The sequence below is a fragment of the Anticarsia gemmatalis genome, chromosome 12 (assembly GCF_050436995.1).
Source record: "Anticarsia gemmatalis isolate Benzon Research Colony breed Stoneville strain chromosome 12, ilAntGemm2 primary, whole genome shotgun sequence".
Taxonomy (NCBI): Eukaryota; Metazoa; Arthropoda; class Insecta; order Lepidoptera; family Erebidae; genus Anticarsia; species Anticarsia gemmatalis.
Window position 1 is genome coordinate 1,009,333 of NC_134756.1, and position 22,060 is coordinate 1,031,392.

The 22,060-nt window shown below is 35.7% G+C and overlaps 1 protein-coding gene across 1 annotated transcript; it reads right to left on the minus strand.

The window, feature by feature from the left end:
- Positions 1-7,239: 7,239 nt before the first annotated feature.
- LOC142977363 (xanthine dehydrogenase-like) lies at positions 7,240-17,556 on the minus strand. The gene is made up of 17 exons (XM_076121241.1): positions 17,514-17,556; positions 16,980-17,134; positions 16,509-16,669; positions 15,791-16,170; positions 15,103-15,323; positions 14,730-14,832; positions 13,624-13,751; positions 11,724-12,011; positions 11,210-11,371; positions 10,836-10,964; positions 10,163-10,635; positions 9,675-9,858; positions 9,252-9,450; positions 8,234-8,994; positions 7,796-7,985; positions 7,482-7,595; positions 7,240-7,310 (listed from the first exon to the last, which is right to left on the minus strand). Exons 1-17 carry the CDS (start codon positions 17,554-17,556, stop codon positions 7,240-7,242), a joined length of 3,762 nt encoding a protein of 1,253 aa, XP_075977356.1.
- Between the last annotated feature and the right edge of the window lie 4,504 nt (positions 17,557-22,060).

Here is a 22,060-nt window from a genome sequence, read left to right on the forward strand (position 1 = left end):
TTTATGTTGTTTATATTACATTAAAAACCTCCTATAATAATAACCATAGGCTAAAGATAAAACTGCTGATCAAGTGACACTAAACTTTTATTTGAATTACAACACCTGCATCATCAAATTTTGATTGTGCTAGGTAACATTTTAATTTTAAACTGTATATTTGTTTTAATTCATACACCTTTACTTACGTTTTCGAGTTTAACGGGCGTGATATTACATATTTTTGTAAAACTCAAACTCTTAACTTTAAATTAAAATCACCAAAATGGCAGATTGGCTACTTTACCATTGCACCGACGATATGTGTGATTATCATATCGTCGTCCGTATTTCATTGAAAAATCTGATTCCTCACAAATCTCTCAGACTATTTTCTGCCCTTACATTTCATAGCATTCCTTGAAGTTTTCAAATACTTTCAAAGTACTCCTCCCAAAGACCCATCTCTCCAGAACGCTTGCACCAAGCAGAATGCGATCACATCACCAGTTTGTTCCCATACGTCAACAAGCTATTAGCATAAATGAATTATTAAACCAATGCAGAAATGTGTTCAGTAAAAATGTATTATTCAATAAGGGATTTAAGGGCGAGAATGGAAAACGATGTGGGACGTTTTACGACACTTTTTCTAACTTTTTTTGTTACAAGTTTTTCGATATCCCCCGTGGTGGGGTAAGGTTGTATTGTAAGCGATATACCGGTGTAAAGGGGTTTGAAGGAGAAGGATCTCATACATTAATATGAATGCTAAAGATGAATGTGGTGTCAATAATTAGCCAACTTATGATCGAAAATGATCTTGTTTAGGTATTTATGAGGTTTTGATGTCTGTATATGATGGTACACAAAATGTGAAAGACAGGCTACTCATCTAAATATGATAGGCACGTATATAATTATGTAGACACAATTTTGATTCCCAAAACGATAGGTCTTACGGAGGATAGATGACATTTATCAATTACTACGACTGACAATCTTGCTGTTAGTAATGTAAAATACTTACTTCAAAACAAATTAAAGGTAACTTCTTACATTGCAATAGAATATCAACTGGTCAATATGTGGTTCTTAAGTCAGATAATAATATAGTACTACAATTGCACAAAATATCATGCGAAACCTTTTTCCCGTGCTTAATAAATTACCTTGAGTTTTACTGCGCTTTCCGCTTCCCGCTATCAATGTTACATAGCCTTACAAAATGTGATTTAGATTTGCCCAAACACATTTTATCTAGTTAAAAGTATTATAGGGCCTCAGAGGCTCAGACGTATCCAAACTCCTGGGCTTCTACTGAGAATTCATCCAAAAATACCTATTCCGATAACATTTTAATGAAGACAGAAATAGTCTTCTTTTCGTATATTTAGTCGTTTTATGCCAAAGTTGTTTAAGCCATATCCAAAATTTGACTTACGAGGCATTCTTAACAGCGATTGAAAACCAATTTATCAGCGACTGCAATTCAACAACTCTTTGCCCATAATTAGACGGCCTAAACAAAGGAACATTCAGGTTAAGCACGAAGTTTTGATTTAAATAAAGAGGCAGTACCTCGATTCTCAACCACTATCGACTACCGACTACCGGCTAACTACCGAAATTTCCACATTTAGAATGTACTGACAAAATATTACCTACGACACCCGTCAGAGGCGCTGATCAGATTTTTATACAAAATTTCTCAATGACAGGTCGGTTGTCGGTAGTCGATAACAGTAGAGAATCGAGCTACAGCAGGATAAGTTTATTAGGATTGTACCAAGTAGTGTTTTCTGGTCGCTGTTTATTTGGAAAAATGTGTGATTTGATGTTTGTATGTATATGTTACTGTAAAAGCCCGAACGGTGGTAAATCCTAAGATTTTCCGGTATAACCTAAGATTTACCAACTCGCAATGGTAAAAGTCCGAACAAGCCAGAGTTTAAAAACTATGTTACGATATATAAAAAAATCCTCCTATTCTAGAATTTAAGCCTTGAAAATTCTGTCTGCCGGGTATTGAAATATTATTCTTATTGAAAACCCACTTTGATTGAACACAATAGTTTCCTTTTGTGGTACAATGTACAATGGTACAGTTTATCGAACTCAGGATGTTATTTACACAGTGAATAACTTAAACTTATATTGTCTGGAGGCAGAGGCAAATTTAAATCCTATATGTTTTGAATTAATAAAGCTTAAAAATATAGGTCCAGAAACTTACTCTAAAATTATCCACGAATTGTAAAAATATATTTGGTGAATATGTTGGTTTCTAAAACAGACATTATATAGGTAATTCCCAAGGATTTACACAAATTCTTGCAAGATTTTAACTACTTTGTTCAAGCATAATATATTATGCCTTTGTTTAATAGAGTACAGACTTTTTAAGTTTTTAGGGTAGTTAATATTCTCAAATAGGTTGGCCTTGCCAGTGTTGAATTTAAACACCCATTTGAAATAAATGGGTAAAAAAAATGGGCAAAATTCACTTAAAATATGTGCCTAAATACTTTTCTGTGCTGCTATAGTGACAGTTTCAAAGGTTCTTCGTTCTATAATTAACAACAATTACAATAGCACCTTCAACAACTAATGTACATACAAACGTGTATTCCTAGAAACAAAAATTCCACTGAAATTTGTCCAAAAGCAATTTATTTTAGTTCCAAAGGTGAACGACCTTTCAAGCTAATATATTGAGAAAAGGTATCTTCAATCAAAAAGTGCTTAAGTCTAGACCTTATAAATTATACGTTTGCATTTTAAAATATTTATTATCATACTTTTGAAGAAGACAAATTGGACGTAGTTATGAAAGAACGTTCCAATCCACAAGGTGGTCAAAATTGAGTTTTTGAGCCCAAGCTAGGTATTTTGGATCGTCCTATCTAGTGGTGAAGACACTGACTCTTTTATGACAATAACTACTGAAATAATTACACGGTCTAAATGATAAAACGTACCAAAAGATCTAAATTGTAATCGTATAACGTGACATTTCATTTGGATCGTACTATTTTTATTTGTTTTGGACTGAATGCAATAGAAATAACGATCCAATCCATCTTGAAACGTTTTAAAATAAATAATTTTAAGAAATTATTTTAATTAAATAAAAAAGTGACATTCCATTTGGATCGTTATATTTTATTACATTTTGGACTGAATAAAATAAGAATAATGACTCAATCAACTTGGAACGTTTTTAAAAATAACAATTATAGATGACAATTCATTTGGATCGTACTGTTTCAATACGTGTTGCACTGAATCCACACCGGGTCTCTGAGTACCCCGATCCCCGAAGCCCCCGTCCCGGAGTACCCCAATTTATTTTTGTCTTGATAAACGACTAAAAGTCAGTTTAGCGTAAAAGTACCGTCAGCAAATGCTATGTCAAATAAATTTTTGTTAGTTAATACTTAACTTTAAGGATTAGGAAAAGATTATAAAGTCGTGCTTGGTTAAGGAAAATATGGTTGGGAAAAAAGTTTTTTCGCATTATAGTATGTATGAACTTGTAATAAAATCTCTTTGGCTTCAAGAATCACAAATGAGTACACGGTTCATTAGGTTTCTTTCAGTGAGCTCGTGAGGTACTCAAATATTAATATAGCTTTTTTGCGTAGAGAAAAGATTTTATTACAAGTTCTCTCCGACCTAATATTATAACCAGAGAATATAATTTAGAGCCTCCTAGAACAATCGCAGGCTTTAATTACTATCACATTAGTTCCTTTTTCAATACAGAAAATCAAAATACGAACTCAAAATGGAACATCAACATCATCATCATTGCCTTAAAACGCAAATTGTCTTGTGCCGTATCGTAGGTTGCTTTATCAATCATTATCACTGTTTTCCATTATTGCCAATCAACCATCTTCTATTTCATGTGACGGAAGACATACGAGACAGATGCGCATTCGCACAGATGATAATATGTAATTAAGGCCTGTCATTGCTCTAGGAGAGCACTCTGGATACAATCCAGAGTGCTCTCCTAGAGCTCTCTGATTATAATATTTACCTTAACCAAGCACGACTTAATAATCTTTTCCTAATCCTTAAAGTTAAGTATTAATTAATAAAAATGTATTTTACATATCATTTGCTGACGGTACCTTTACGCTAAACTGATTTTAAAGAATCGTTTATCAAGACAAAATAAATAGGGGTACTCCGGGACGGCGGCCTCGGGGATCGGGGTACTCAGGGACTAACCCAAAGCTGTAGTGTTCGAAAAGTCAATTAAATAAAATGTAAATAAATCGCAAAATAATCCGTAAAAGTTGTTTCATTTAAATGTGTCGTGTTCGCGTAAATAAAAGACAACAATAAAAGTAAAATAATGACGCCATTGACGATGCTGATGGATTCGGTAAAGAGCTGGATTTCGATCTGGATGATGAATAAATTGTGATATTATAATTTTTATTCATCATCTAGATCGAAATCCAGCTTCTTAGCTTGATAATTTTTTATGCTTTGATACAGTTGTATCAACGTATGGAAAATCATCACAATAAAATTTACATTCACATATTTCACATACATCACATGTTATCTATATTAACATTATAAAGCTGAATGAAAAGAAGAGTTTGTTTGTACGCGCAAATCTCAGGAACTACTGGTCCGATTTGAAAAATTATTTCAGTGTTAGATAGTTCATTTATCGAGGAAGGCTATAGGTTATATATCATTACGCGACTACTAATAGGAGCAGAGTAGCAATAAAAAATGTTATCTATACTAATATTACAAAACTGAAGAGTCTGTTTGTTTGTTTGAACGCGCTTATCTCAGGAACTACAGGTCCGATTTGAAAAAATCATTCAGTGTAAGATAGCCCATTTATCGAGGAAGGCTGTAAGCTATATATCATCACGCTACGACAAGTAGAAGCAGAGTACCAGTAAAAAATGTTACTAAAACGGGGAAAATTATGACCCATTCTCTCTTATATGACGCAAGCGAAGTTGCGTGGGTCCAGCTATGTATGAATATTTCTTAAAAAATATGTTTTAATAATGTTTCATTGTTTTACTTATGTTTTAGAAAATATATATATTAATTACCAAAATATAGCAATTGTAACATATTGGAACGTTTTTGCAAATTAAGTTAAAATCTACCTCCATACATTAAGCCTTTTTTCAAAAACGTTCCAAGTGCATTTTTTTAATAATTTGTATGAGAAATATGAATAAATTTTAGTGACAAGTATATTTAAAAATAAAGTTTATTTATTTAGTTGCAGTGATACATACTACTTAGCTGTACTCGCTACCAAAAAAAAGCGTACCACAAAATTACAAAAACGCGATTTACTCAGTTCGACCTGCCTGTGGATTGGAACGTTCTTTCATAACTACGTCCAATTGCTGTCTATATGACAAGAAAATACATATATACGTATAAGATTAAGAGCCATCTTCACAGCCTATAAATAAGAACGATATAACTAGCGATATAAGAACAGCTAATGCATGAAAAAAATAATGTCCAAATTCCATCTAATAAGCAGATAAGCTATTGAATACTTATCAAGAAGAGTTTAGTACCAGTTTCGAACAAACTCTAAATTTATATTTCAACCTCTTAAAGTTAAATTTTATACGAGTTTAGAATGCAAGATGTCATAGTATGATTCCAGCAATCAGCTGTCATTTAAATTAGCATAACCTGCGAATATTTGTCTTGACTGTGTATTTTTGAATTTATTTTTTTCTTAAAAAAGACAACATTTTAATTTAAGCTAGAAAGATAACAGCTAAGTGGTTATATTGCATATAACCACTTAGCTGTTATCTTTCTAGCTTAGAAGAAAGCACATTTCCATTTAACATAACATGTGATTCCACAACCTCAGCAAAATCTTCTACCAAACAAAATAAAACAAAAAAAGACTTTTGCAAACATTTCATTCCAGAATTTTGGTCGTAAAAAAATCTTTGTATTTTCAGCCTTAAAACTGCTTATTTGGTAACCTTGTAAAAATAAAAACGTCGTGAATAAGGAATAAAATGGCTGGGTAGTATACAGGAACCTTAGATTACCATCAGACCCACAAAGCGAAAAATCATCAGTAGGTATGCGGGCGATAGCGCCTGCAAAAAAATAACTAGCAAACGTGCGGGATTGTAGAGTTGCTCGTATTTTTATGTAAGGCGCTTGTGGTAAGGTTTGTTCATTATTTAATTGCATTTCGTTGATTCATGTGTTTAAGGTGTGACCTTATATTATTGTTTATTTATTTTGTACCTCATATACAAAATTCGTATAAAGTTGACAAAGGTATTCTCTACCAGCCAACTTTGGGGTGGAACAAAGATAAGAAGCACGTTAATATTACTTTAAAAAAATAACTGTAAATAATAAAAATAAATTTTTTTATTGACAAAAGTTGATTTTAGAACGTTTTTAGGTGGCTAATAGAAGCTTAGGTATAATTATGAAATATAAAAATAATATTTCAAACAGCAAGTAAACCTAGATAGATACTAAGTACCGGCTTCATAAAATTAAATTTAGCACTTATTTTTGGATGGAACTATTTCACATTCGTGCTCCCATTCTAAACGAACCTTTACAGCCGAAAGCATGAGATTTTTTAAATTAAAATTTTATGCTATTTCAACTCTTCGTGGATAAAGTTTTATTGTGTGAGAAACACAATTCAAGCTATCTCTGTTATGCTATTCGTACATACATTTGAAACAGGCTACTGTTTCCACGCCATTAATTAAATTTGTGGAGACTATTAATAGAAAAGTCAAATCAATTTAACCCATTAATGTCCCACTGCTGGGCAAGGGTCTCCTCCCGTAATTAGGGAGGGGTTAGGCATTGAGTCCACCACGCTGGCCAAGTGCGGGTTGGGGACTTTGCATGCCCTCAATAAATGTTTTAAACAAATTTTTGGCATGCAAGGTTTCCTCACGATGTTTTCCTTCACCGTTGGAGGATGTGATAATTATTTCTAATACACACATAACTTCGAAAAGTCATTGGTGTGTTACCTCGGGTTCGAACCTGCGACCACTTGCGTAGGAGGTGTCAACTATCACTGCTCTCTAGAAAAGTAATAAAATGAAATGCATTTTTCAAGCCAATAGTTCACCTAATTTATCAAAGACAAAAAATATTATAGCTTAATTAATTGTGTGATTATAATATAAAGACTTCGTAATGTAATCAATCGCAGTATAGCTTATTTAGGATGCCTTCGATAACTGCTTAGTGAAACTTAAATTGTTCTTTCTTTGTAGCTGTTGATAACGCAATTACATCTACTGACGATGGTCCATCTGTAAGAAACCACAAGTAAATTTATAATAAAGGCTTTGAATCTATCAGGCAGGCTAAGAACTATTAAGGATTTGCATTCTTTCAAGATATTCTATCAGTCTCTATGGTAAGTACCTACTACAAGGTATAAAGAATAGGATCGTAAAAAATTTTTGACTAAGAATACTAACCAATAGGAAACCACTGATTTCTAGGTATCCCACATTCACTTCTGGCTTCTGATATCGCTTCTCTGATTGCTAGAGGTACGCATATTGCTAAACACAAAGGAGGTTCGCCAACAGCTGAAAATATGTACAGCACGATTTAAAATGTATCTTAGACAGCAGTCCCGTCTGGCTAAAAAAATAAGGTTTAGAAAACTACAGAAGTTATAAGAAAGCTTTTCCATTTAATTTCAGTTTTATACAGCAGTCTTGCATTATATTGTCCTGAATAAATAGTAACTCTCAACTCATAGTTAAAACCAATACTCAGTATTTACCTTTCGCACCCATAATAGCGGCGTAGCTGTAAGAGTTTTCTTTGAAATAGACCCTGAAATCTTGAGGTATGTCTGTACAAAGTGGTACGTGTAAGTTCCAAGTGCGGTTGGTCAGTAGTTCTCCAGTGTCCGCGTAAGTTAGTCGCTCACTAGTCCAGTAGCCAACACCCATGATGAATGCTCCTTCGATCTACGATCACAATTAAAATTATGTAAATTCGACAAGTCTTTAGTCATTTTGATAGACTACCTGCAAAGTAAGTGACGGTAAAAGCAGATGTAATATTTAGATGCCAAAGAAGCCTTTATATCTGACAAAAAAATACCCATATCTCAAAAGTAATTCTGATATTATTACAGTAAGTAAGATGCTGTAGTAGGTGTGCTGTGTCCAGACTAAATGAATGATTTTTTAAGCAAATAGCAATAATTACTTACTTGTCCAATATCGATCTCAGGACTCACACTAGTCCCAACATCTTCCAAAATATCCACTCTCAATATTTCCGATTCTCCCGTCAGCACGTCAATTTCTACTTCGGCAAACACAGTATACGGATACGGTTCCGAATCCTTAACAGATACATGACATTCTACCTGCAAATCTACTCCATCAAGATAGGCTGCTTTTACAATTTCTTCCCAAGTAGCATCAACCATTTCTTTTCTAAACGATTCAAGCCTTTCAAGTAAAACTTTGCAGCATTTTTGAACACCTACAGCTACATTTTGTGATGCAAGACTTGCTGCGGCCTGATCACTATTAGGCCCTTTGGTAGTATCGCAACCTTTGACTTGAATCTTTTCGATAGGGATTTTTAGAGAGTACGCACATACTTGAGCAGCTTTCGTATTTGTTCCCTGGCCGATTTCTATTGCTCCATGACTGATGACTACAGTACCATCGCCTTGGTATACACATAAAAGAACATTGAAGTTTCCTAAAGGACTTGAATTCCATTTAGAGAATGAAAATCGAAGTCCACGTTTCTTCCATCTATTTGCTTTATTGTACTTATTCACAATCATTCTCCGTTTGTTATAATCAGTGTCTTTTTTAAGTCGTTTGTACATGTTTTCTATGTCTCCATACTGTTCCCTGTCTAAATTGTTAAGACGTACTTCAACTGGGTCTAGAGATAGTTCGTAAGATATTTGTTCCATTATTAGTTCTGCGTTTGATACGCCTTCTAAGTTTCCTGTAACAAGACAATTCAAACATCTATTTAGTTTTTATAGATGCTTTATAAAATTAAGTAAATACGAATAGTACTTTTCAAGTGTGGACGTTCAACAGCGATTCTGAAAACGTTCAACAGCAGGCCCTTGCTTCTGTATCCGTAACTAACTGTCTCAATGGGCTCTAAAATCTTGTTTTTAAATACACCGTAATTGTTTCAGATTACCGTTAGTCGTGCAATGTCACTAGTATACTAAAGGTAGGAGATAATTTTACCTGGCGCTCTAAACCAAGTATTCTTCGGTAAATTCGTAACCACATTATAACCGTTATAGTTCCACCTTGACTTATCGTAGCAATTGAAGAATGCGTCAGTGACTAGTCCAGAAAGAAGGTTTTCATTGACGGAACAACCGAAGTTGTGATACATATCGTAATTCATATACTGGATCACACCATTTTTATTGACCCCAACCTAAAAAAATAAATGCTATATTGAATAGAAACAAAACCTCAGGTAATTTTTTCCGTCTTATCAAAGAACGCTGTTTACTTTAAATAAATATGTTCAACATGTTTACAAGTATTTGCTGCACATTTATTGACTGTCGCAATTATAAAGTAAAATTATTACAACGCTTGAACGATTACAACACCTCCACTGTGTTACAACCATAAGGTCTATTTTATTGAACTTACTTCAAAATCATTCGTACAAGTTAATCTTTTCCCAATAGATCTGGTAGTGTCAGTAAGAGATTGTATGAACCGACAGGGTCTATTTAGCTTAAGAGCTACGAGACCACAGGCTACAGCTGATTGGTTGCCACGTGTTATCTTCAAGCCGTAGGAACCTCCTACACGCCTCACGTAAATGTCGATTCTGAAAAATAGCGAAATATTTAAGTGAGTAATATTAATTTAATTTATTCATGTACAGAAAAACAATGGATTTTCCATTTAAGAAAATAATTATTTATCGCATTTCCAAAAACTTAAGTGCTACATACTTTTTGGATTTGAGAAAAATTCTATCATTATAGGTAGGAGAGGGTTATGTATAATTATTATCACAATTGCGATGAAATAAAGAAAAATAAACGAATTTAGATCCAACCATATTTATATAACAGAGAAATATAAAACCGACAGCCGAATTTGGCGTATTTAACTAAACATAAACTTACCGACTCTGATCAATCTTCAAAGCCTTAGAAATGGCAATATGCGCTCCATCAACAAAATGCGTGCCCATATAAACCTTCAAGCCTTCTTCAACCACACAAACGATACCTTCCATAGTAAAATGAAATTGTCCAAACATCGTATGTACATTCTTAATAACTTTGTATACATCATTCCCTTTATCAGTTGCAGTTATAGAACTATTAACAGTTACTCTATTAGGGTCTTTCATAGCTTCTTTAATATCAATTACAGGTTTTCTAACATTCTTATATTCAACTTTGACTAGCTTTGCCGCTCGCTCAGCTATGTGTTTTGTCTTAGCTACTATTATTCCGAAAGGTTGACTGAAGAATTTAACAGTTCCATTGCATAGTATTTCTTCTTTTTCTGGAAAAATACCACCTTTTGGTGTAAATGAATTTATTCCTGGTATGTCCTTTGCAGTGTAGAAGGCTATCACTCCATGTAGACTCTATAAAAAAAGAAAACTAATGATGTCTTTTTCCAAAATAAAGTTAAACAATTTCACCTTGAAAGGATGGTACAGAAGGTTAGCCTAAAATCTTCGACAAAGTGAAAATTGCTAATGATAATAGGAGTGTACAAGTATTTAAATTATTTATCTATTCAAAGCAACATCAATAGTTGAAGTAAAGTTTAGTATAAACTTACTAAAGCTTTTTTAGTGTCGATAGAAGCAATTTCTCCAGATCCTATGGTGGTAAGGCAGAAAGCAGCGAAACACTCTCCAGGTAGAGCTGGTACATCTTCTGAATAAAATGCTTCTCCGGCACATTGATACTGTGGATTATTTTAAAATAAATAATAAAGTATTTTAGCATCACACACATCGTCAAACTCCTTGAGAAGGGACCAGAAAAAATACCTACGAAACTTTCCTTTATATTTTTTTTCTTGGTGATGTATAAAGTATTCTGCAGGGAAACATATATCGGAGAGCGGTTTCAAAAACTTTTGAAATTAAACTTAGCAAAAAATTCGATAACCGTGTAACGTAATCCTAGGAAGAAAAGTTAGGCACTCACCAATGCATCAATTTTCGGTATAGGTTGATTCACTGGGTACATTGATGGGTCTGTGTGGTAGATCTGACGTGCCTGAGACACTGGTCTCGTATCGTGTAAGTTGATAGCTCCGGAGCGGTAACGTGGGTGTATTTTGAAGTCAGGACATAAAATCAACAAAGCCTGAAATATAACAAAGTATGCAGATATGTAGTCATCAATTAATTAAGTCCCATCTTCTTATTATTTGGTTCACACAGTCTTAGTTGAAGAAAATTATGGTCTTTGCTTCATGACCTTTGTGGTTTTTGTAGTTCCATATTATCATTACTATTTATAACTTTCATACCGCATTCTTGTAAGGCTTGCTACACACATACTCGGGTTAATTAATCGGTTTTGTAGTTAGATAAAGATTGTTCTCCCATACATGCCGAAAGGAATATGTGTGTAGCAAGCCTATCCGAGCTGAAGCCTCTACAACTTCTATAGAAACACATAATTCTAAAAAAAGCGGTCAATTTGATTTGCTTACTTTATAAAACAATGCCAAAGCCGTTTGTCTTCTATACTCAACCCCAAGTTCCGGAAGCCTCTCTTCCACCACGAGCTCATCATCCAACACCTTCAAGGTACCTTGTAACGTTTCATTCGTGAACAAATCTTTGCCTAACAAATATCTCTCAGTTTTGTAAGCTCTAGTGAATGAAGGTGACAGACCGCCGAACACGACTCTTGCGTCTCGAACTATGTTGAATTTTGATAGTTGGAAAAGAAATCCTGCGTTTATAATCGCGTGTGCGTTTAGTCTTCTTGGCATTATCTGAAATAAAATCTATGTTAAGTTTCATATTGCTCTTGAATATTTATTTGCTTATCTGATTATGAGATTTTCTTTTAAGCTGCATTATTCCAAACTATTTTTGGGGTCGAAATAAAATAGTTTGAGATTCAGAACTGCCATTACATTACGAAAAATAAATAAAAATTATTATTCTCGTTTTATTTTAGAATGCAATCTTTAGAAAAAACCTTATCTATCGAATCTAACTTTTCATGTCTGCAGATTTCATATTAGTCCATTGAAATGTTACATGAGATTTACATTTATTAGAGGACGCAATTTTATTTTTGGAACATGTAGGGGGGGTCAATAGAAGCTTAACTTGAAGTTTGTGGGGTCGCCACTCTTGTCCCCCGGCCGCCATCTTGGAAAAGGGGGTGGAAACACTTTTTTCGCTATATCTCGGAAACTATGCGTCTTACAATAAAATTGTAAAAGCATAATTTGTAGCAAATTATTTTGTCTACAAATATGTCTAATAACTTTTTGCCCTAAATTAGCAATCAAAGAAGTTATAAGCAAAAAAGTGTATTTTTTTTATAATTATTTTCTTTATTGCTCTATAACTTTTTTTAGCGACAGCCGCGCGGATGGATCTCTGAGGTTAAGCCAGCCGCTTGCCAAGGTTGTTTTGTGGATGGGTGACCATCTTACACATATCGAGTTCCTCTCTGTTTCGGAAGGCACGTTAAATTGTAGGTCCCGGCTGTCATTTTCGAAGATATTTGACAGTCGTTAACAGTACTCAGAAGCTTGAAAGTCTGACAACCAGTCTTAACCAGGGGTATCGTTTTATATCCCAGGTAAATGGGTTGTGGATGTCAGATAGGCAGTCGCTCCATGTAAAATACTGGTATTCAGCTGCATCTGGTGAGACTGGAAGCCGACTCCAACATAGTTGGGAAAAAAGGCTAAGCTGATATGAATAAATTAAAAAAAATTAACTCAGACCAATCTTGTAGAGTATTTTTCGAGGAAATTTTTGCCTTATATATTTTTTTTATTTCATTAATTAGAAACCCAGTAACAGCGCTCCGAAATAGACCGGATTTGGAAAGAAAATTTTTGTAAAAAAAATTCACTATTTTGCTTATAACTTCTTTAATTGGTAATTTAGGATAAAAAGTTATTAGACATATTTGTAGGTAAAATAATTTGCTACACATTACGCTTTAACAATTTTATTGTAAGACGCATAGTTTCCGAGATATAGTGAAAAAAGTGTTTCTACCCCCTTTTCCAAGATGGCGGCCGGAGGACAAGAGTGGCGACCCCACAAACTTCAAGTTAAGCTTCTATTGACCCCCCCTACATATTCCAAAAATAAAATTGCGTCCTCTAAGAAATGCAATATTCGGCCCTCAAATTGTAACATTTCAATGGACTATATAACTAGGTAGAATTCTATTGAATTCCTTTTTGTACATATTATTATGTTTATATAACAACATATTTATTCGAAAGACATAATAATATTTATCGTACAGTCAACTTGGGTAACTTTGAATCATTTGGGTAACGTTGAACGTGGGAATTGGAACTAGTACCCAAATGATTTAAAGTTACCCAAGTTGACTGTATCGATTCTTACCTTAAAAGTGACTAATTTATACTCGTCATTTAGAGGTGGCAGCATTATATTCAGAATAATCACTCCTTTCATATTCTGGTTCAGAAACTGCTGCATCGTTACCGTTTGCTTCACATTTTTATATCTGACTGAAATATAAGCAATAATTAACATAATTAGGAAATATCCGCTGCATTCTTTAGGAAAAATACGTATTTTATTGTATGTCATACCTATACATGCAAAAAAATAATAAAGTAATGACATGTAGGAAATAATAAGTTCAGTTTAACTGTGTGGAAAAAGGGTTTAAATTGTTTTCCACACACATGCTGACACGGTTTTCAGTGGCTCTTTGTAAGAGTTATTCAAGCCATCTTAAGACAAAAATCTTTTGGAGTTCTTTAAAGCAATATTTAAAGACTCCAAGCTGATTTATGAATCCTACATCTATATTATATGTATTGGAAAAAGCCAATATCGTAACATAAACCCGGTTCGCGATCTAATTAAATTCCAGTTAATGTTTTCAGTTTAAATAAATTTACTTTACCACTAATTGAATGCATTTATCATTTTTATCAGCCGATGTTACAAATTGAGGAGCTATTCCTGACTAATTAGTACTGAAATAATTAAAAGTTAAGTTTAGCGTTCAACAAATGAAGATAAAATGTATGTAAGTAGGTACTGGATTTTGTTCAGGAGTTTCAAAACTGGGTTTTAACAAATACTTACTCTGCTGCCTAAATTGATAAAGATATTTTTACTTCAAACTTTTAATTTGATCGGTTAAATTGGTATTGGTGACTGGGTTAACGAAAAATATTTTTGTACTCGTAAAAGTTTCATCCAAAATGCGCAAGCTGTGTAAAATTCTTCGTTAATAATGTTGAAATTAAAGTTATTATAAACTGAAACATTATATAAGGTACTCAGTAACTCCCAAGCAAAATACAGCACTGTGACGTCACTATGTCTTATTTCAATGCTAAAATGTGTTTTTGAAATTTTATTTACAGTAGCTGATTTGACTGGCAGTCAACTATTCCATCGAGGTCTTACGAAAATATTTGTGTTTTAAAGAACACATTTTTACACATAATATAATTAATGAATTTTCATACCTATGGTAACTTGAGCTCCAACTGTCTCCAGAAGCAGATATATGTCAGATGCAAACCAATTGTGTTGATGCTTGAGCATAAGATTACCAGCTATTGTCCCAACCTGAATATAAGCAAAGATATAGTTTTATATCGAAATACTTTAGGCAGATTTTAGTGTGTTTGATTAAGGACTAGTTTTTTATTTTATTCGAAACACAATCTCTCCGGTATGTTAAGATGTACGGATGGGAATGGAACAAGGGAAGTTTGTGAGGATCGTAGCAAGTGATGTTCTTTGGTCTCTGCCTACCCCTATGGGAAAAGGAGTAATTCTATGTTTGTTTGTAAAATCTCATTTGCAAATAATTTAAAATACATATTTATTACTTACATTTCGAACAGGAACATGAGCAACTTTCCCTAAATGATCATAAAACTTTCGCAAATATCTAAAATATTCATTTTCAGACACCTTCATACAAATGTCCCTGAACTCATTTAGTGTTGAACCAGCGCCGATGATTAGATTCTGATCCATTACGTAGCCTTTTAACTCCAAAATATTGTTTATTTGTATTAAAATACGAGGGTATTCTTCAATAGGATATGCTCCTGAAAAAAATAAAAAACTTAATTAGTTTGAAGAAGCATCTCATAAGGCTCTACCCTCTTCCCGAGCTAGTGGTATATTCAGTAATTGTAACGATTATCATAAGTGTCAATATTTGACCTAAATGAATAAATGGTTTGATTTTGATTTTGAAGATTCATCATTATGTTCATATTGACTCTATTCCGACTCATCATATTTCAATGCTAGACAAAGACCTGTTACACGCCACTGACCACATGCTTCGGCTTTTCTCATTTGAAATTGAAATTTTACTCGGAAAGATAATGACAAAAGTAGTATATTCCTATTTAAAAATAGACGACCAAAAAGCGACTCAAGAAAATAATGCTGATAGTTTTGATTTTTATTGAACCGTAGTTTGCTAATATTAAATCCGAAAAATAAATACATGACGTAAAGCAAGAAAACCAAATTAGTAGCACACAAAACATTTTTCTTCCATTACCTTTAGCAGTATTCCCAGCGACTAACATATACGAATCATCTCCTTTATCCTTCAACACTTCAAACACATCTTCAATCCGTCCCACTCTGTACCAATATCTGCCATCTTTCAGCTTCAAAGCTATTCCTCTATCAACATCACACTCGTGAACCACACACCAGCCGTCTTCATCATCACTGCAGTTCTCTTTACAACTTGTTCTTGATATATTACATTTACTTAGATCTTCAATATCAATGATATCGTCAGTCTTAGGAGCGTCTTTGGCGAATTTCTTGAACGCTTGTAGTATTGGTCTGTAGCCGGTACAACGACAGACATTGCTTGATAGTGATTGTTCTATGTCAAGCATGGTTCGGTCTGGTTTCGTTTGAAGTAGGCTGGAAAGAATATCGGCTCAGTAGAATAAACTAAGAAGTGTGTTATTCAGGCATTATTTTTGTTTGGCATCAACAAGTATTTTAGAATTTATAGTACATACATAATATGTACCTGGTGTTTGCGACTGAGAATCTCAAGCTACTGAGTAAGATTACAAACAAATTAAGTACTTGACCTAATGGTACCGTTAGATCCGTTTTGCCTCGAAATTTTGTTTGCAAACTAAATTCGTCGCATCCAGTCCTGTCCAGCAGAAGTATAACTCTACTATATGTATACTCACATTTGTCACTGATATTTTTATTCATTTTTCTACATTATTCTACTGATTATGTACCTGTACATAGACATAACCCAACCGGGAGAACAGTATCCACACTGTGTGCCGTTATTCTCTGCGAGAGTTGTCTGTAGTTTGTGGTAGCCCTTCTTTTTGTTACCAACCCCTTCAATGGTCGTGATCTCCAAACCATGGCACGCTAAGATTGGTATCATGCACTGAAATATAAATTATATCATGGTTCTATAGTTAAGGCAAATATTTAACGAGACTTATGAATTAAATATGTATAATTGCATGGCACTGGTGTTGAACACATTACAAAAAAAAACCCTCATTGTCTTTGTAGTAATGAACCGTGAGCCACTAAATGGATTAGGTTCATAAACGTAGCGTAGTATATTATATAGTAGGTTTTATATATCAGACCACTACTTACTACTTCATTTTTTATTTCTATAAGAACTCCCTAATCTGTATGACCAATACTAAGATAAAGCGAATTGAGAGTACTTCACAATACATTACCGAGTTAACAGCATAAGGTTGTTGGCTGGATCGTTTTGCGCTGACGATGCACGCGCCGCACCCAGCCTCGCGGCACATGTACTTAGTACCACGGAGGCCGAGGCGTTCTCTAACATAGTCCAAGAGAGTTTCATCTGGACTAACATGACAAGCCACTGAAAAAGAAATATTAATTTTTAATTCTTCTTTCTTATTGTGTTTTCTGACTTTTTTTAACATGCAAGCAGCACCAGGCCTCTGTCGAAAACTACATTTTTCATGCTGCAACCCCTTTAGTGATATCAGAGAGTTCTTTAGCATGCTGAAAAATAGTTTCCGACGATGAAACTTGTATAAACGGGTGCCAAAGGATCCTTTTCCTTGCCGATAATGGGCTTTAAACTCAAAAGATTAATCCAAAATCGCAGCTTAGTTGTCACTATTTTAATAATAATAAACAATCCTTATAATTTACTGCTATTTGATTTGTGACAGTAGGTTAGCTTTTCCAACCAGCAGAAAGAGTATATAATATCAAAAAAAAAATCTGATTACCTTTGCATTCTTCTCCATTTACTTTGAAAACTATTTTATCCATTGTAAATCTTTTAACACGAAATCATAAAAATCCCATTTCTACTTGATTTTAAATAATTTTGTACACAAGGTACACATTTACTTAACACACAGTTTTCAGAACTTTATTGAGAAACCCCTTGTACAAGAAACTAAAAATACAATTTTAAATGCACACTGGCAGTGTAAGTAACAGTGCACCAGTTTATTTTATACCAACATTTAACAATGAATTGATTAGGTTCTATATAGACTGACACACATTATATTATAGTGTTGTTTTCTTGCTAAAAAAACTATTTGCTTCATGCGGATCAGGATGACTTTAGAGTCCTTGGCGCATTGGTTGAGGTCGCCACGCAGGCTGCTACCGTTGCGTTAGAAGGTCGTGGGTTTGATTCCCACACGGAAAAAATATTTGTGCGATTCACTAATTTTTGTTTCGGGTCTGGTTGTACTTTGTGTCCGTTGTTTGTACGTTTGTAAAAGTCCCAGCGACACAAAAGCAATTCTTAGTGCGGGAATTGTCTAACAACAAAAAAAAACTTTCTGACTACAATTAGAACACTTATGAACATTTTTTTCCTTACAGTTAAATATTATAACAAGCAATTGGGATTGAATACTAACACTTCGCAGAGCCTTGGACATTGCAAAATGTGTTCCCAATTCCGCTTTAGAAAAAGTATATATAGATTATTTATGTTTGGAAATAATTTAAGCAAAATACGCACGTCTGTACTCTACCTAAATGCAATTAAATTTACCTTATGTTAAAGATCATTCGCTTGATATTGACTTAACAATAATTTACAATTATCACTATTGATGACATAAAGTACGGCGTTTGCGTTTACACTTGTGTAAACAAATCTACTTATTTTTATTTTATTACTGAACGTATGTATGTAAGTATTTTTATTTAAGAGTACTCACGATTTGTACCGGTATTTAAGTAAAATACATGTCTCATCCTCAGGCATATACTTAATTTAAACACTGAAAATTTTCTTACAGCCTATGACTGCCTCGGGTCTAGCTTTGGTATTGGGCAATGGGTCAGACATATGTTATTGCTAAGTAGAGATAAAAATACATATAGTGCATCTATACTAATATTATAAAGCTGAAGAGTTTGTTTGTTTGTTTGAACGCGCTAATCTAGAACTATTGAACCGATTTGAAAAATTCTTTCAGTGTTAGATAGCCCATTTATCGAGGAAGGCTATAGGCTATATCGTCCCCGTAGAACGAAAAGTCATTAAGTAACAAAATGTTCAAAATCGACTTATAAATACCAATAAAATCAGTAATTTTTTCTCCATATTTCTGTCTTACTCTCGTATTCATAACGTAATTATTTAGAAAAATGTAAATCGCGAGACTTAATTAAGTACATTATTTGATTTGTGACAGTTGAGTTACAAGTAACTAAGTCACCTGATTACTTTTTCTCTTCTTTGTTGAAAAAGATACTTACTCATTAAAGTTCTTTATCTACTTTTTCCGCATTTCTCCCTATAGGCATGTCTTAAAAAATAGTAATGCGAAAACTCATCAAAGTAACTTAGTGATTTTATTGTATGTGATATTTTGTGCGAAAAGTAACTAACTACCACTAATTATTTTTCGAGCTATATTATTTAAGACCAGACGTTTAAAAGAAAAAACGACAACTAACTATAGTGTTCTGGTTAATATTTTCCCTGACTGTAGATGACATAACACATTAGAGTATTATAATTAAAATGTTTTGGCTACTTTTCACTCAGCAAAAACAATACTAGATAAAAGGTTGGTAACTATGTTCCGTGATACGATGCTACTTAGTGAGATTACGCCCTTTGACCTTAGGACCCTCGCCGCGCCCGCGCATTATTGCAGTCATTCGCAGAGGCGTATTTTAGGATGGCGCGCCCTGGGCTCCGCTAGCTTTCCGCCCCATCAAGGAATGAAAAAACTAAACTTTATTTTCATTTTTAACAAATTAGTTTTTTACATTGTCCTGATCAATTTTATTTATTAAATCGGCTTTAATCGACCTTTACCTCCTCTGGGCAGGCTGAGTCGTCCAGATCTGTAATGCTCAGTTCCGCGGTCTTTGTGGGCCTGGACACTCGGAAGGTGTCCTCCCCGATAACTTCCCTCAACTTAGAGGCCAGGGCATCCGCTTTTTCGGTCCCTGACCCCTGGGAGCTCAACATTCGAGCTCCCGTAGCCGAAACCCCCAAGCGGACTATTTCATTGTCGGCTTGGTTTATTTTGTCCTTTGCGTCCCTAACAGCGTCTCTATATGTCGCACCGCTTTTTGCCGCCTTCAGCTGCAGCTGGAGCCCAAAGATTGGGCGCCTTCTTCTTCCTTCTTCTTTTATTACAGAATTGATGAGTATCTAAACGACAATAGCTCTTGGGATTAGTCGCTCGCTTGATTAGGATTCTTTGAAATTAGGGAACTTTGCCATAAATTGTATAAACTCGGTAGCCGTAGGTCTAAATATTGTAAAATATGTGCAATTAATGATGCAAATAGGTGATGTTACATACAATTTTATGTTAATCATAAAACTGTCACTTTTTTTCTTTTATATTGTTCACAACCAATGTGCTCACTTGCTGCCCATATTCTTATTATCACATGCTAGTAGGTGCTCCCAACATACGGTATGATCAGAGACTAATAAATAACCTAACTATATTCATTTTCCTTAATTGACGTTTAGTCTATATCGCTGATTGTTGGCAGCTCCTCGCATGATCGATTATTGTATCAACCACATTGTAAAACTTTTGGCGATTGAAAAGAGTGGCCGTGAGTTTCTTGCTAGCTCTTCTCATAAGGCTCCACCCCCTTTCCGAGCCTTTTTGTCGGCTTCCGTAGCCCTGGGCGCCTTGCTATTTTTCCCGACGAACTGCTACTCTTTGGCAGCCGTCGGTTTAGTGAACGGCGGTTTGGAAGCCACTGCACTGTAAGACGCGGCTGTTTACCCTGCTTCTGCTTGGTCCGGAGACCTGTGAGCTGCGGTGCGGTGGCGGTGGCGTGGCGAATGCGTTAGCAGGTACAGCTGAGGACGCTGCCCCTGGTTTTTCTGGCGCGGGGGTTGATGCCGTTGCCTGTGACATGTGATCGACCTCCTCTTGCAAGCGATAATTCTGGGTCGGACGCGCCAAATTCTCCTTCGTGGCATACTGCCTGCTCGACTCCGACACTGCCAGTTTGATGTTCCTGGCAGCGTCTTTGAGGGACTTTATAAAGGTCACCCTTGAGGTGACCGGATTTGTCGGCCACCTCCACCACTGCCTGGTGGTGAGTGAGGATGGTGTCCGCCAGCTGGATGGTGAATTTGTCCTTAGGGTCATTGTCTGACACTTGCTTCCCCGGCGCTTTCTTTTTCTTCCCCGACCCTTCCAACTCCTCGGACTCGGGGCGCAGTCGTCTCTACCGCCAAAGGCGGCCACTCTCGGATAGATGAGTTGCATTCGAAACTACGCTCATGTCGGAGCCAGTGTTGGATTCGACACCAGATTCCCGAGCGACCTTCGACCTCGTCCTCACCGACGAGGGTCGCGCAAAACTGGGCGTGCTCCGACCCTCCGCAACTATGCTATGCAGTCAATACGGCTGGGCTTCTTGCCCCCGATCTCCTCGGGTTTGAGCTTCTCGCCTCTCCCACTTACATCATTTGGGTTCGTTTTCAAATTTATATTATCCAAACAGTTCCCGCGAGTGTGGTGGCAAGTATCGTTCCACCGAGGTAGAGGCCCCATAATCCGGTGACCCTTATACTACTGGAGGGCGGGAGGTGCCCCAGTGGCCGCTTGCGTCTGGTTTTTCTAGCGCGGGGGTCCCCGCAAAGCGAATGAACTCTGACCACGCAAGGCCCCTAAAGGGGGCGCCACTGCTGGAGTTACTCGGGATTTTCACAGAGGTGGTCTCCTCGCGACCCAGCCGGTTAAGGCAAGGCGCTTGGTCAAGGATGGACGGATTTACGATAACCGACGGTTGACGAGGGCGGCAGCGGCCTGGCTCTTCGTCAGCTCGGGGCAGTGTGAGTGCCTACTGAGCCCGTCCTCCCACTGACGGCTCACCTGTCCCGCACCTGTGTCCTCTGCAAAGAGAGGGACACGCACAGTAATTTTTTGTTACTCGCGATCACTGTTTCCCCAACCTTTCAATTCTACTAAGCCCCCTCACCACGACAAGATGTAGACCCAAGAGAGGAAACCGGCCCGGGCTATAGCCCTTCTAGCCCTAGGGTAAATACACCCCTGCAGCAAAGATTGCAGGAAAGATTTGTTAAATCTTTGTGTCAAAGGTGTCTTACCAAGCGAACTTTATCCTTGGTATGAATCTTTGCCTGTTAGTAACGATGTGGTGGATAGGCTATGTGAGCCTGACGTCACTTAGCTCGAGGAAGAAGAGGAAAATGATGTGGCTACATCATTAATGCTGTTCTATTGATGATTTTGTAACGTGTTCTTGTTCATTATGTTTTAATTAGGTTTTGTATAATTAAAGACAGTTTTTT